Here is a 15217-nt window from a genome sequence, read left to right on the forward strand (position 1 = left end):
CTACTGGTCTGGCAGCAGAATACAGCGTTTTTAGTTGTTTTCGCAGATCCATGTGAACGGGGATCGTTTTGACAACAACGTCTGTAGGCTAGGCCTAAGTGAAAAATGGGAAAAAAACGTTTTCATTTTTAGTAGGCTACATTGTTGTCGTGTAAACGTAACCTCAAAATTTACTAATACAATTTTAAACAGAGATTGTATCTCTTAACATTAATGTACTGTGAACTAACATGAAAATTTTTATAGCGTAGGCCTAATATTAACAAAGGTTAATAAATACTGCAAAAATGTATTGCTCATTAGTTCATGTTAGTTCATGCTTAATGTTAACAAATGAGACCTTATTGTAAAGTGTTACCAATATTTATATTTTATTTTATTTCAGCTTTATTTCAATTAAAAAAAATAAACTATTAATAGTTGTAGACAACATTAGCAGCTCTAGTGGGGCAAGACACTTAACTAATATAAACACTAAAATACACAATTTTGAAATACAATCGCATAAAACGTAAATATAAATTTTCTAAACATGACACTAGAGTGAAAGAATCGCATATTGAATTTGTCCACATGAATGTCCACAAAAATGTCCACATGGTTTTGACAGGAGATTAAATATTCCATATTGCACAGATAATGTTAGTAAATTATTTGATATACTGTATAATGTTTAAGTTTTGTGGTTATTCTTTTCAAACAGTAGCCTACTCTTAAAAAAAAAAAATCATGATCAATGGACAAAATTACATCACTTTAACTAATAAGTAATAAGTTAAGCAATTTTAAATTTTTTGAGTCAGTTAGATGAAATTTTAGTGTAAATGACTTATACAGCCAATTTGATTGTAGGCTACTTAAAGATTTAAGGCATTAACTTTTTTTTTGTTTTTTTTTGTACAATGTGTTTAGCCTAATGTTTATTGTATTGAGTGTTTTGCCCCGTAGACTTCCATCACGCTAGGGGTTAATTAATTACAACTGTGAAATTGTAATGACAAAAAGTTGTTAAATGGTAAAAAGTTCAAACAAAACGTGAGTGGAGGTTGTGTGCGATATCAAGGGCAGGTGGCGTCTCTGGAGGAAGGGATTCACGGTAAACAGACAGACGTGTTGATCTGCACGCGTGTGCGGTTTGTTAATGGCGCCGGGGACTCGGAAACATGTGCGCTGCTTCTTTCATTAGTCGTTCCACTTCTGTTTGTACATCTTCAAAGGGATGCGCATTTATTTAATTATATAATTTCATTATTGTCATCCAAAAAGTTTTTTTTTTTTTTTTTTTGTCGTTGTTGATTTCTTGTCACTGTGGCTGTTGTTGTTATCAAAGACCTTGTATGAGTCCTCAGAGAAATTATGGCACTTAATTATCTGTCGGCATATAAGTATTGTTGCTGCATGGTCGTGTTTTGTAATTTTCGGAAAACATTTAGAATTTTGTCAGGTTTTCGTTTTATTGAGGTTTTTAGTAGGCTATCAGGTAGATTGTCTTTTCTATGTGGCTTTGAACCTGAAGCCTGATTGGCTGATGTTCATAATTCCCCCTCTGTCGTGCATTTCTGCTGTTTTTCACCAGTGTTTTTTTTTAATGCATATTTATGTTAATGTGAAATGCAGAACATTCTATAAATGTGCACCTTAAAAACCAATGACATTCATTGTATGTTGATTGGGAGTGTTTATCACTGGTTACAGACTATTTGTTTATGCATGACCTTCAGTGCTATTTACAGTACATAATTAGTCTATGAATATGTACATAAACGGGGACTATGCAAGCACATTTGTCTCCCGCAATTTCTGAGAAGGACAGGTTTGATGCTTAAGGTGGCGTGAATTCAGTGCTGCACAAGGTGGAAATGTCATGTTAGTGGCCTTTAGAGGTTAACAAGCTGACAGTGTTGCAGAAGCTGTAGCTTTATCGACACACTATTTAAAGTATAGTTTACAGTCCAGCAACTATTTTAAAGAAATTGTTTCTGTAGGTAAATGACAATTACCAGCAAAACAAACATATCATTTTTAAAGGTGCAGTCCGTAGCTTTTTTGGATTAAAAATGATCCAAAATAAATCTTTGAGCAACTACATAACCAGCAGTGTTCAACACTATCTGCTTGCCTTAGCTCGATTCAAAGCGGTAAGCTTGTAATGATGTTTTTTAATTCCAGTGGTACTGGTGGATTTACGCGGGAAATTCGAGCATGTCTTTGCGTCATTACGTCACATCTGTACACATAAAGAAGGAGTCTCGCCTAGTAGGCTATATTGAGTCATTACGTCACATCTGTACACATAAAGAAGAGTCTCGGCTAGTAGGCTATATTGAGTCATTACGTCACATCTGTACACATAAAGAAGAGTCTCGGCTAGTAGGCTATATTGAGTCATTACGTCACATCTGTACACATAAAGAAGAGTCTCGGCTAGTAGGCTACATTGCGTGTGAGGATGCTGGAGGTGGAGATTTATAGTCTTTTCTCACAGCACTCGATAATTAAACTTATCAATTTGATGGCGGATCCAGAAAGGTTCGAACGACAATCACCAGTGACAACTAGAGATTCACCCGCTGTAAAATGCAAAAGACTTCGGAGTGGCTAAAGAAAAAAAGAGACTGCAACCGGACCCATGCGAAAACGAGGATAAATATCGAAAGGCCATTAAATGTAGTCACGCAATGCTGATGTTGTTAACATTAACAATTTAAGAACAAAGTATAATTTGCACGGTTTTATGTGATATGATAAGCGATTGTTAGATTTAATCATTGTTAACTAGACTTAATCATGTTACTTTTCCGGTGAAAATTATTATGTTGGTCATACTTCCAAAAAGAATAATCTGTGATTTTGAATGCCAGTATCCACACCGGCGCGGTGATTGACAGCCGCACTGTCCTCAAACATTGTGTTCATCTGCGCTGTGCCGAGGCACAACCCACGTAAAGTTGATAATTCCGCGAATAACAGCAATTGCAGATTTTATTAAATTTCATGTGCATGTAAAGGCAGATGTCCCAATACTTTTGGCTATATAGTGTAGATGATAGATAGATAGATAGATAGATAGATAGATAGATAGATAGATAGATAGATAGATAGATAGATAGATAGATAGATAGATAGATGATAGGTAGTTAGATAGATAGATAGATGATAGATAGATGAAAGATAGATAGATAGATAAATGGATGATAGATAGATGATAGGTAGATAGATAGATAGATAGATATATAGATACTGTATATAGATAGATACTATAGATAGATAGATAGATAGATAAATGGATGATAGATAGATAGATAGATGATAGGTAGATAGATAGATAGATAGATAGATAGATAGATAGATAGATGATAGGTAGATAGATAGATAGATGATAGGTAGATAGATAGAGAGATAGATTGATGAATGGATGGATGATAGGTAGATAGATAGATCAAAGATAGATAGATAAATGGATGATAGATAGATAGATAGATGGATGATAGGTAGATAGATAGATAGATGATAGATAGATAGATAGATAGATAGATAGATAGATAGATAGATAGATAGATAGATAGATAGATAGATAGATAGATGATAGGTAGATAGATAGAGAGATCGATAGATGGATGGATGGATGATAAGTAGATAGATGAAAGATAGATAGATAAATGGATAGATAGATAGATAGATAGATAGATAGATAGATAGATAGATAGATAGATAGATAGATAGATAGATAGATGATAGATAGATAGATAGATGTGTTTACTGGCGAGAGGGCGGGGCAACCTGTCACTCACATGAGATCGACCAATAGCAAACCACAACCATCTAATCAGTTGCCCATGGACAAAATCAAGTCCCGCCCTACATTTATGTCACTTAAGAAGCCATTTCAATCACATATACGTCAAAATAGAGAAGAAAACACTCTCGCAACTTCAGTTTCATGCTTTAATCAAAAAGCTGTTTAGAAAGCCGCTGCGCTACTATAAGACTACTAATAAATGTAGTCACACTTGTTGTGTGACTGCATTTAGTTATTTACTCCCCAACATTGAGGGCTCAAGAACAAATGAAGTATGTCTGACGTAGTCCATGTTTTTCTTGCCTATTCTCCAACTCGTCCTCGTTCTCTGGTGTTTTGGTGCAGTTCGTTAGTTACTGATTCCGTGCGTGTTTCAGTGCAGTTGGCCCGCGGTCTGTCTGTCTCTCCCTCAGCGCACGCAGCTCTGCTTCACATTCAGGGCATCTACAGGGGCCGCCACACGGCTAAAGGGCACAGCGCCCAAACACATCCCCACAAGCCAGACTTCACACACCTGCGTTACACGAACTGAGTTCATAATCGCACAGAGCTGCATCTCCATCATGTGGAACCGGTGTGTTAAATCGAACTTCATTTGTTATTGTCTTAACATGTCCATTTGCAACACAAGATCACCGAAAACCGCAAAGTTCCCCCTATTTATTGCCAAAATGACCCATAAAAGAGAACTAATTCCTGTTTATACGTCCGTCTGCTCTTAAGAGATGGCCGTGGAGGATATTTTAGAGGAGAAACTTCGGGTCACAGTCGAGTTATCGTATGCGCACGCACACGGCCCGGCCATTCGCCTTTTCTTCCCAACAACTCGGCTTCTTTAGTATGCAATTCCTTTAGTCGTCAAGAGGGAATGATCCTCACACTAATGAACTGAGGCCTGCCACTTGAATGTAAAACAGGTTTTAACCCGTCTTCAATGTCAGAGCCCCTCCCTGGGGTTTCTTGAAACAACACAACACCATCGCTAACACCAGCACGCTCCACGTTTCAATCACAGCGTCTGCCTTTGTCTCGACCCTCCGGCCTATTACTCTGACAGCGGGCCGCTCACCGACTCCGCTTCAAAGACACGGAGCCAGAGTTATGAATCTGTACACGGATTATGATGAACGCCAATCAAAAGGCTTTATTGTGAGCGGAGCGGAAGAGTTGACAGAGTTGGGTAGCTTACATGTGCTCCCAGAGGGAGCTGTTGTTAAAGCAGCTTATCACATCAATCCGATCCATGTTCTTTCATCTTTCCTTTCTTTTCCTCTTCTTTTGAACTTGTTAACATGGACCGGTGTGGATTACAAAATTTACACAAGATAATAGCCGATTGTTAATCCCTTTTGAATGTTCACTTTTCAAATCCAAAAGCAACCCCCTTCACGTCATTCAAGACAGAGACTTCAAATATTTGAAAGTTTCCAAGCATGCAACTGGTGTACTTTTTTCGCTATTGTATTTTTCATGCTATTCTTAGGGTGTGTTCACACTGCGTCTAACGCATACAGACTGCGGTCTTTAGCGTCCTTGATAGTGCGCCTGCCTCCCATGCCGGAGACACGAGTGGGGCTTGGGGCGAGTAGAACCGGAGGGGTTACATTGGTGCCGTGACCCGGGTGGGAGTGAGGTTTAGGGGGGTGAGTGTAACGTTGGCCAGCTTTAGTAAGAGCTGTGCAGGTAAACCTCACTCCCCTGATCTCAACAGGTGCGTTAGCAACTGATGCTAGAGGCTGCGGTCTTTAGCATCCTTGTTAGTGGGCCCGCCTCCCATGCCGGAAACGTCGGTTCTAATCCCGCTTGGAGCGGTGCGAGAAGAACCGGAGGGGTTATATTGGTAGTGATGGGAGAAACGATGAAGCTTTTCGAAGCTTTGAGACAATTTAAACAATTACTTCGCAAAATGATTCACTGTTTCGAAGCGTTCCAAACACCACAATGCTGGTGACGCCTGCTGGTCAAAACAGTGTAAATGCAACAAAAATTCAGATTCATTTTCAGATTCATTTTATTTAAATAGGGACAATGCACAAGTTAACATTAACCTTGTTTAAAAACAAAGAGAGATGCATTGTGCCAGGTTGTAGCACAAGTGCTATTTTCCGCCCGTAGTCCCTTGGCAGAGTATAATACAAAACATTCAAATATACAATTTTCTAACCATAAAATTTATTTACAATTAAAACTTTTACAATTACAATTCAGACCAAAATATGCATAAAAACAGCTTTTACCAACCATTTGCAAATGTTTGATTAAAAATATATTTTTTCAAATGCAATTAACTAATCATCTTATATCATTAAATATAAGTGTCTTGGCTAAATTGGCCAGTAAGAGACTATTAACTACTATTATTCCTTTTAATTATCCAAATATCTCATTAAAATGAACAAATGTATAAAACTGATCATCATGTAAAAACCATAGAGTATTTCAATGGTTCGCCACTGGGAGGGAGGCGATCTCAGTGAATCCGCATGATTCATGGGTTCACAGAGATCACTCCACCTAACCCCACGGGTGAACCATTGAAATTTCGAAACGTTTCGAACCAGTTATGACAATGAAGCCTCGTTTATTGAAATCACGTGACTTTGGCAGTTTGATACGTTTCGAAGCTTCATGGAGCAGCGTTTCAGAAGCGCCCATCACTATACATTGGTGCCGTGACCCATATGGGAGTTGAGTGTATTGGAGGCCAGTTAGTAAGAGCTGTGCGGGTAAACCTCACTCCCTTGGCCCCGAGAGGCGCACTAGTGACCGACACTGCAGTCTTTAGCATCCTTGTTAGTGCGCTCGCTTCCCATGCCAGAAACTCCAGTTCGAATCCCTCTCTGCTGTGCGTTTCCCAAAAGCAGCTGGTCGCAAGTTACCAACGGAGATCAATGGAACTTGCGACCATAGTTGGCTTAGGATGCTTTTGGGAAACGCACCGAGTAGAACTGGAGAGGTTACATTTAGTCTGTTGTATTCATATTTCAGTTCAACCGCAGAAGAGTTCGTTTGAAAGTGGACCAAGGCTCATATTTCAGCGTTCAGTTATTCAAATGAACCACACAAACAGAGTAATCACACCAGAGTTTGTTTTAATTGAACCAAACATGCCAAGTGGGACAGCCTTAAAAGGGATATTTCTCTCGGAAAAGAATTCATCATTTTATGTCGTTCTAAACCTGTACTTACTTTCTTTTTTTGAAACACAAAAGCTTACATTTTGAACAGTAGGCCTAAGCTAGTGGAACTTTTTTATTCATTTACAGTGAATAAGGACTTTCAAAGCTTCAAAAAGAATGTAAAAGTACCATGAAAGTGGTCCATGACTAAAGTACTATATTCCCAGTCTTCTGAAGCTATATGATTGCTTTGTGTAAGAATCAGAGTGAAATTTAGGTTGTGGTTGTTCTCTAAAACTCTTAAAATCCTTCTCCTTGGTGCAAAAATAGTGATGTATGAGTTGTGAACAAATGATTCTTTTGAGTCAAATATTTTTTTAATGAATTGTTTGATCTGGTTCACGAAACTGGAACACTTTATGACCTTTGTGGTGCTTTTTTGAAGCTTGGATGTCTTAGTCCCCCTTCATTGTAAAAAGAGTGACCAAAATATGGAAATTGAGCAACCAGTACAAATTTGTCACAAATGATCCTTTTGTGTAATGAAAAGGAGTCATGAATTTGGAACATCAGTAAATAATAACAGAATTTGACTTTTTGTTTCAACTGCCATCATTTATTCACCCTCGTGTCGTCCCAACCCCCTTTTAATTTCTTTATTCATGAACCACTGGCATTTGGTGACATTGACATCAAACTTGACGCATATTGACGGGTCGGGTTCAAATATGCAGAGAACAAAATGACATGGCACAGAGAAATGCTCCATTATTGGAATAGAGTTTATTATTGTGGTTTGGATTATCATAATAATCATTTTTTTTACAGTGTATCATTTTCATTCAATGCTCATGGCGCTGTATTTTCACAAACATTTGATCATAAAGAAGTTAGAGTCACAGTGATGGCAAAGGTTAAAGAAACACCAACTCATGTGCTGATGTTTCACGACTGATTCTCACTCTCAACTATTTACACATTCATACACAATCACAAATACAAATAAAAACCATTTCATATCATTTAATGCTACTGAAAATCATCATATCTGGGAATACTGCATGGGCAGAGAAACCCGCATACACAAGAAATTGAAAAACCAAGAAAAATGTTCACATGGTGAAGCTTGTATCTGCCCTCTTGTAATTAGTTATCTTCGGTGTGGTTTCATGAGTTACCAGAACTTGATATTGTTTTTGTGGTCCACTTACAACATCCATATTTTTCTTCATTAAACAATTTTAGTGACTGCAATCTGAAAGGAACTGAAATCTATCCTTCCTTGTGAAATGGATCTTTAGTCACATTTTTGTAAAAATTAAACAGGCATATTATGGGTTTATAAAGTACTAAATCGGTTTAATTTTTTATTTTTTTTAATTAGGATATTATAATTATGCCTGTAAAGTACATAGACCTTGTTGTTTGGTATTGCATTCACTTGAGGAAAAAAATCTACTCTGTTTTTCTGAATTAACGAGTTAATTATCTCAGAATTACAAGATATTTTTTCATGGAAAAAAGTTTTTGCTCTGTTTTTCTGAATTAACGAGTTAATTATCTCAGAATTACGAGATAATTTTTAATGGAAAAAGGATTTTGCTCTGTTTTTCTGAATTAATGACTTAATTATCTCAAAATTATGAGTAACTCATTAATTCATAAAAACAGAGTGAAAAAAAAATGTTTTTCAAGAAAAATGTATCTCATAATTCTGAGATATTAACTCGTTAATTCAGAAAAACAGAGCAAAAACTTTTTTTCATGAAAAAATATCTCGTAATTCTGAGATAATTAACTCGTTAATTCAGAAAAACAGAGCAAAAACTTTTTTCCATGAAAAATTATCTCATAATTCTAAGATAATTAACTCGTTAATTCAGAAAAAACAGAGTAAATTTTTTTCCCCTCAAGTGAATGCAAAACGCTTCCGTAGTTTGGCACCCTGACTCTGTTCCATTATCTAGTGAACTGCCTCGACATTGATTCCAATAATTTGATGTTTGCATGTTGCAAACAGTTCTTTAATGGGTACAAATAACACATACAGTATATACTGTATGCACAAATATTGCTGCAATGTATTCTGGGATCCACAATGAAATGAGACGCTATCTTAGAATCTGGTCAAAATAAGGTATCTTAGTTTTACTGTCTATGGAACAGCCTCACATGAGGAGCCCGTAAGATGCATTGCAATGCTACTAGATTTGGGAACAGAGCTCCTGTGCCTCAGCTTTACATAGAGGGGAAAATCCTACAATGTCCAGGTCACATTTAATCCCAAACTCAAAAGACAAAAAAAAAAGTATATTTTGCAAGTAGAAAATTAGCATATTTCATTAGGTTTTATTACAAAGCCTATTTTTAGGAACACGTTCCTTGCGGTATTATCCTCTCCGCGCATTCTGTAACAAATCCTTCCCTCGCGGGTCAAAATGACCCGAAGCCCTAAAATTATACCTTTTTTTTTGTCCAGAAAGCTTATTTTATTTTTTAAAGAATTGTTTTTGGGAGATTTTTTATTTGATGTACATTTAAATTAGGTTTTTATCAATAAATAATATATTTAAGTACATTCTTCGCATTCTTTCAACTTAAATTGAAAATAACTTTTTTTTAAAAACATGCATAAACTCAGATCAGCTCAAAATATCTCACATTGGGTCAATTTTGGTGTCTTTGCTGACCACTTGTGGAAAAAAATATATTATATAACATGATATTTCATGACTCTTAGCAACTCGACGGCCTTATATCACTATATGGAGCAAATGAGCTGTTCCGCTGGGTCCTAAAGTCAGTTCTTGAGTGTATCTCTTCAGAATGCTTTCAAATGTAGACATTATTAAATCATTTTTGGAAACGTTTTAGCATTTAGTTTTAATTTTGAGCATTTTTTAAGTTTTTCTATGTATACTGGAGCATTCCTCGCATTCCATTCATTCCTAAGGGGTTCGAATTGACCTGCGAGGGAAGGATTTGTTACTCTTTTTTTGTTACAACCACAAACTCCTCGAATAATTTTTTTGTGTGCATTCATGGTTCAAGTGGATCCCTCCAATGAACACTCAATTGTAAAAACATTTTTTAAATGATTTTGGGGTCAAAATGACCCGAGGGAATGATAATTTGTAATTTTCATTATTCTCATTGGTGATTTTCATTAGTTTATCATTACTGTAATACAAATTTTTACTGTATTACAGTAAAAAAAATTATACTTTTTTGCACTACAGTAATGAGAATATGCTTAATTCACATTAAAATGTCACAAAATCATGTCAAGCAAAATATAATTTCTTTTTTTTTTGAGTGAAATGTGACTTGGGTTTAATAGGGTTTGTGATATTCTTCCAATCAGCATTTTACTTTTTTTTTTTTAAATAAAACATTACACCTTTATATAACAGGCAATGTTCTACACACTTCGGTTCCCAGAATCTTCACATTTCTGCCACAAAAGCTGTAAACGTAATTCCTGTGGGTTTAGAACTAGAATGTCTGGCCATGGATGAAGTGCTACGTGTATGCAACAATATACTATAAGTGCTTGGACATGATACATGACAAATAGACACACTTAACCACACCCACCCCGCCCACAACCCCCCAAAAGCCCCCAAATTTCTTATAGGAAGATTAGGCCATGATATTTGCTCATGACTTGTGGGAAAAGAAAAAAAAACATCTTTTGGGGCCTTTGCACGTATGAAGTCTTTCAACTCGGTGTTGTCTATATATGGCTATGACCTTGAATTTATCATTTTTTCAAGTGATTCTTTTTAGATGTTTAAAGACAATTCTTTTTTTTTTTACAAAAATGAAAATTCTACACTGTTCAAAAGTTCTAATCTTTATTTTCACTGCGATCCCTCTGTCAGTCAAGGACCTGTGGACTGTGCTTTCTTATGTATTGTTTCCTTAGGAATGTCTTATTTGGGAATTTCCGCCATGCTACTTTAGTCCATACTTGCATATTCCTGTGTGGTTTCTTAAATTCATTGGGACTTGGAAAATATATATATAGGTGGGCCCATGTCCTGGGGGCCAAAAAGGTTAGTAGTACGAGCAACGCGCTCCGCATCAAAGAGCCTCCTACCCAATGACGGTCCTGTATATTCCCAATGGTTCGGGCCTCAATGATGGCCCCTCTGTGTAAGTTGCATGATGTCCTTCATATGTTCAGTATGGCTTTGACTGCTTGTCCAGAGAGAGGAAGACACACTAACAAAGTAGCAGGAAAGTCCGGAGAGGATTCTGGGAAGACTGTTTGACAAACCTCAAGTTCTTCTGTAGTTCCTCTCTCAATGTTGTGCCGTCCTTTACAATCTCTTCCGCCTCTCCTTTACATATTTTTTTCTGTCTTTCTCCCTCAATCCTCGTCTGTTCCTGCCGCCCCCCTCAGTCCGTTCATACAGAATGGCAGAGTTGGAGGAAAGGTGGGTTCGGCTGGAGAAAAGCCGCTAAAAGGAGGCAGAGACGCGATCCTTTGCAGGTGGGGAAAGAAAGCGGGAGTTTTGACCACGTGGTCCGAGTGGTGCCCGTCAGCGTGAGCTGTAGGCATCTCAGGTGGGGCGTAGCGGATGGTGCTGGGAGCGTAGAGACTCTGAGGCCCCTGTGGGCCAAGAGCCAGGGGGTGAAAGAGCACACGTCCCGCAGCCCCACTCGCAGTCAGTCTCTGCAGGAGCTCGAAGTCTGGAGCGCGCCCCCCGTGGATGGACCGTTCATCTCTCGGCAGGGACGAGGCTAAGATGGGTGGAGACAGAGTCGGGGACGGGGGGTTGAACAGACCCTTGGGTGGAGCTTCTGTCGGGGTGGAGTTTGGAGGTTGGGAAGGTGGACTGCTCCCATTGGTTCCTACACTGCTGTGCTGAGGTTGGCTCCAGCGCCTCCCAGAACCTGCACCTAGAGTTGTTCCTATCACTTCTTGTTCAGTCTTAATATTCGACCCAGAACTGGCCACCACGCTCTTAAGATGCTGGATCACAGCGCGGCCGTTGTGGATCTTTCCTGCTCCGTTGGCCCCATTGCCTTGTTTCAGTGCCCCCTCTTCGCTCTTCACCCGTTTGCTGGTGGGGTTGTGGTCCCACTCGCTCACTCTCTCATCGTCCTCTTCCACTTCGCTGTCGCTGGCTTGGTCCGAGGAGGTACATGGGCTGTCTTCTCTCTGACGAAACACTTCAATCCGCCTCCTCGCCTCGGGAGGACCACTTTCAGGGTCAGACTGGTGCGATCTCTTCCTGGTGCTCTCTGATTGGCTGGCAGCAGTGTGCGAAAAGGGTTCCTTCCCTTTGTGGTCTGTCTCGGACCTGCCTTTCAATGGCTGTGTCGCCGTGGAGCCTGGAGAAAACACAAGTCTGCTGATTCGGGCTGTTGAGTTGCTTTTTACCAGTGTATGGATAGATAATTGTGTGTGGGGCTAAGGGCATACCTTGTGCCTTTGGAGAGGTGTCACGTGGGGAGGAGCTTGCTTGAAGCCGTTCTGCCCTCAGGCTTTCTGGGAGTTGTGATAAGTCCAGAGGCATGTCTGCCAGCTCTGTTCGACTGAAAATACAGATAAAAGAGTGCAAGCAGTTTACCTTAGGGAGCTTTACACATTTGACAGTCTAAATGCTAAACCCTGTGCCACAGGTTAACAGTGATTCTCCAATCATTTAGTATGGCTGAATCACACAACAGGAGGTTGCACTATATGAGGTACTGGTACCTTATATAGTGCCTGTTCCAAAATGTAGGTTAGCTGCCTACCTAGGCAGCGCTTTAAGGCATCATATAGACACTCCCGACACAAAGGCTTTTCCAACAGACAGGCAACAGTATTAAACTAGGCATGACATGATCTTATTGTGAATGATTCACCCATGCATGCATACATTTCATTTTTTTTCTCCAACTTTAAAATGACTTGTTTGTCAAATTCTAAGACAGCATCTCATGTATCAACCTGTTACACAGTGTGTTTATATGTTGTATTTTTTTCCTCATCTTGTTGTAGTTTATGTATGGTCCAGCATTTGTCTTCCTTTTTTGAAATCATCATACAGCACAATTGGTCAACTGTTGTTTTTAATTGTGCTCTGTAAATATGACAGTGATATTGAGAAGGGAATCCGAAAATGTTTTGCAACAAAATCAGTGAAAAAATTATCCAAGATGGCAGACAGATAAATATAAAATAGTTGTATTTGACCCAAAATTTGTGTTTTGTATTTTATACTTAAATCATTGTTGGCTTAGGAACATATGCTTATGCAAAAATCTATTGGGATAAATTGTAAACATAACCGAGTCTCGTGCTGTGCATGAGAACTTGGTTTTGTGCCAATAAATGACCTTTGCTCACTATGTAGAAAGTTCCAAATCAGTCACAGGTTTCATGACGGTTAGGAAGATTTTGGAACATAACTATAATAGAGTTTCCTCCTCACAGAGAATAACAGCGTGGAATGAGAGGTACTCACTCGTGATAACGCTTCCAACACGCGCACACACACACACACACCAGAAAAGCCCTTCTGAACATGACTCCAGCAGGGTGCTATAGAAGTTAATTAGCTATCGTAATTACAAAGCTAATTAACTAAAACACCATTCAGCCAGAAAATTTTGACATCCATTTGGTGTAATTATATATCACCAGTCCAATTATCACTGAAATTCAGCCAATTTTTTTCTTGTTTTTGTCTGACTTCTTTGAACGTGTGTGCACTTGTGTGATGAAGATTACTGTAGACAGATGGAGAGGAAGAGCGTTTACAAGAGCCACTGTGGAAACTCTCATTACATTAACATATTTTTTATACTGAACCGCAACACTCAAAAACACAAACACATAAGGTCACTAGGAAGCTGACCTGAGCACATAGTTGACCCAGATGACGTTACGCTCATGGGGCGCTTTGTGGTTAATGGACACGGTGGCACAGGACTGAATCCACAGATAGCCTCCTCTCTTCTGCAGCCACCGATAATACCCCGTCACAACCTGCCCTTTCCGCAGCACTAAGAGAGAAGGAAAAGAGTTAGTAAAGGAGTCACATTAAATATTAGGTTTGAATATCTAAAAACCACAATACATTTCTTAAACCTGGAAGTGGAGAAGAGTTACACAATTTGTTTATTTGGCTAGGGGGCGATGTTGTCAAAATGTAAACAACAGCTTCAGGCTCTTAAACTGTCAAAACAGATACAACTGTTCTTTAAATGTTGACCTGTTCAAACAAACATTATTTTCTTTCTCCATTCATTTTATGCTGCCACCCTCACAAAAGATCTTCATATTTCCTTATTGTCCTACAGTACATTACAGGTAAAGGATAACAGTTTGTTGGTCATATTCACAAGATAAAACCCAAAAGCGTGATCAAGTTCATGACATGAAATGCGTACTTACAAATTATAATAAAATAAATATAAAAGAAAATGATGAAAAGAAAAGAAATTTGAGAGAGCTGTGTAATAAGCTATTTTAGTTTATCAAGATCAAACCCAGGATTGCAAATATAAATATTTGCTGGATTGGGAGGTGAAAAAAAGCTAGCACAAATCCGAAGGCTTGAAGGCTTACAGTCTTCATGGCTCAGTCTGATGGTGTCCAGGTCTTCCGCATGGATAAAGTTGTAGCAGGTTTGGCCAACCACCTCAGCTGGGCTCAGGTCCATATACTCTGAAATCCTACAAAACCCACACAAGGACACATATAAAGGCCAATTCACACTGCACCGACAGACACCGACCATACCTCAATACAGTACGTCACTTCTCAGACATTCCACGACCCGACAAGTGACGATTCAACATGTCCAAACAGCGAAAACAAGCTCGGACAGACGCCAACAGTTGATGTCAATGTGAATTGGCCTTTGCAACACTTACTTACATTTATTATGGCAGATTTATTAAATGTTTCCTTTGTTTCACCTTATTTTACAGCACGTGTACTTACTCCAAAGTACAGGGTAATATAAGGTAACTACATGGGTTCAGGGTTAGTACCTAGTTATTACCCAGTTATTGCAATTACTATAATAATGCGGAACAGGACTGTAAAATAAAGTGCTATCGTTTACTGTATTAAATGTCAGCTTGCTTCACAGACACTGAAAAAGTTGAATTTTGAGTGCACATTTTTATTTTCAAACATACTTTCGGCAATGTAGTGCAATTCTATTCCACAGGCTTGGGACACAGTGTTAATGCAATAAAATATGGTACATATTATTATTTACAATAATTTTGGGCAAAACACTCTGGCAAAGGTAGCTACTAGCTAGAGATAATGTAATTGAGACTGAAA

General features: G+C 38.5%; 1 protein-coding gene across 3 annotated transcripts in view; it reads right to left on the bottom strand.

The window, feature by feature from the left end:
- Positions 1-10221: 10221 nt before the first annotated feature.
- The window catches only part of npas1 (neuronal PAS domain protein 1), an 84961-nt gene continuing 79965 nt past the window's right edge, over positions 10222-15217 (bottom strand). For all 3 annotated transcript variants that reach the window (XM_056262508.1, XM_056262507.1, XM_056262509.1), the window contains 4 exons: positions 14489-14595; positions 13776-13923; positions 12353-12465; positions 10222-12261 (listed from right to left, as the gene is read on the bottom strand). In XM_056262508.1, the coding sequence (XP_056118483.1) occupies positions 11294-12261; positions 12353-12465; positions 13776-13923; positions 14489-14595 (1336 nt within the window). In that variant the 3' untranslated portion in view covers positions 10222-11293. The remainder of the gene's footprint in view (positions 12262-12352; positions 12466-13775; positions 13924-14488; positions 14596-15217) is intronic.

Source organism: Rhinichthys klamathensis, unplaced genomic scaffold (assembly GCF_029890125.1).
Source record: "Rhinichthys klamathensis goyatoka isolate OS25496 unplaced genomic scaffold, OSU_Roscu_1.1 h1tg000192l_1, whole genome shotgun sequence".
NCBI classification, from domain to species: domain Eukaryota; kingdom Metazoa; phylum Chordata; class Actinopteri; order Cypriniformes; family Leuciscidae; genus Rhinichthys; species Rhinichthys klamathensis.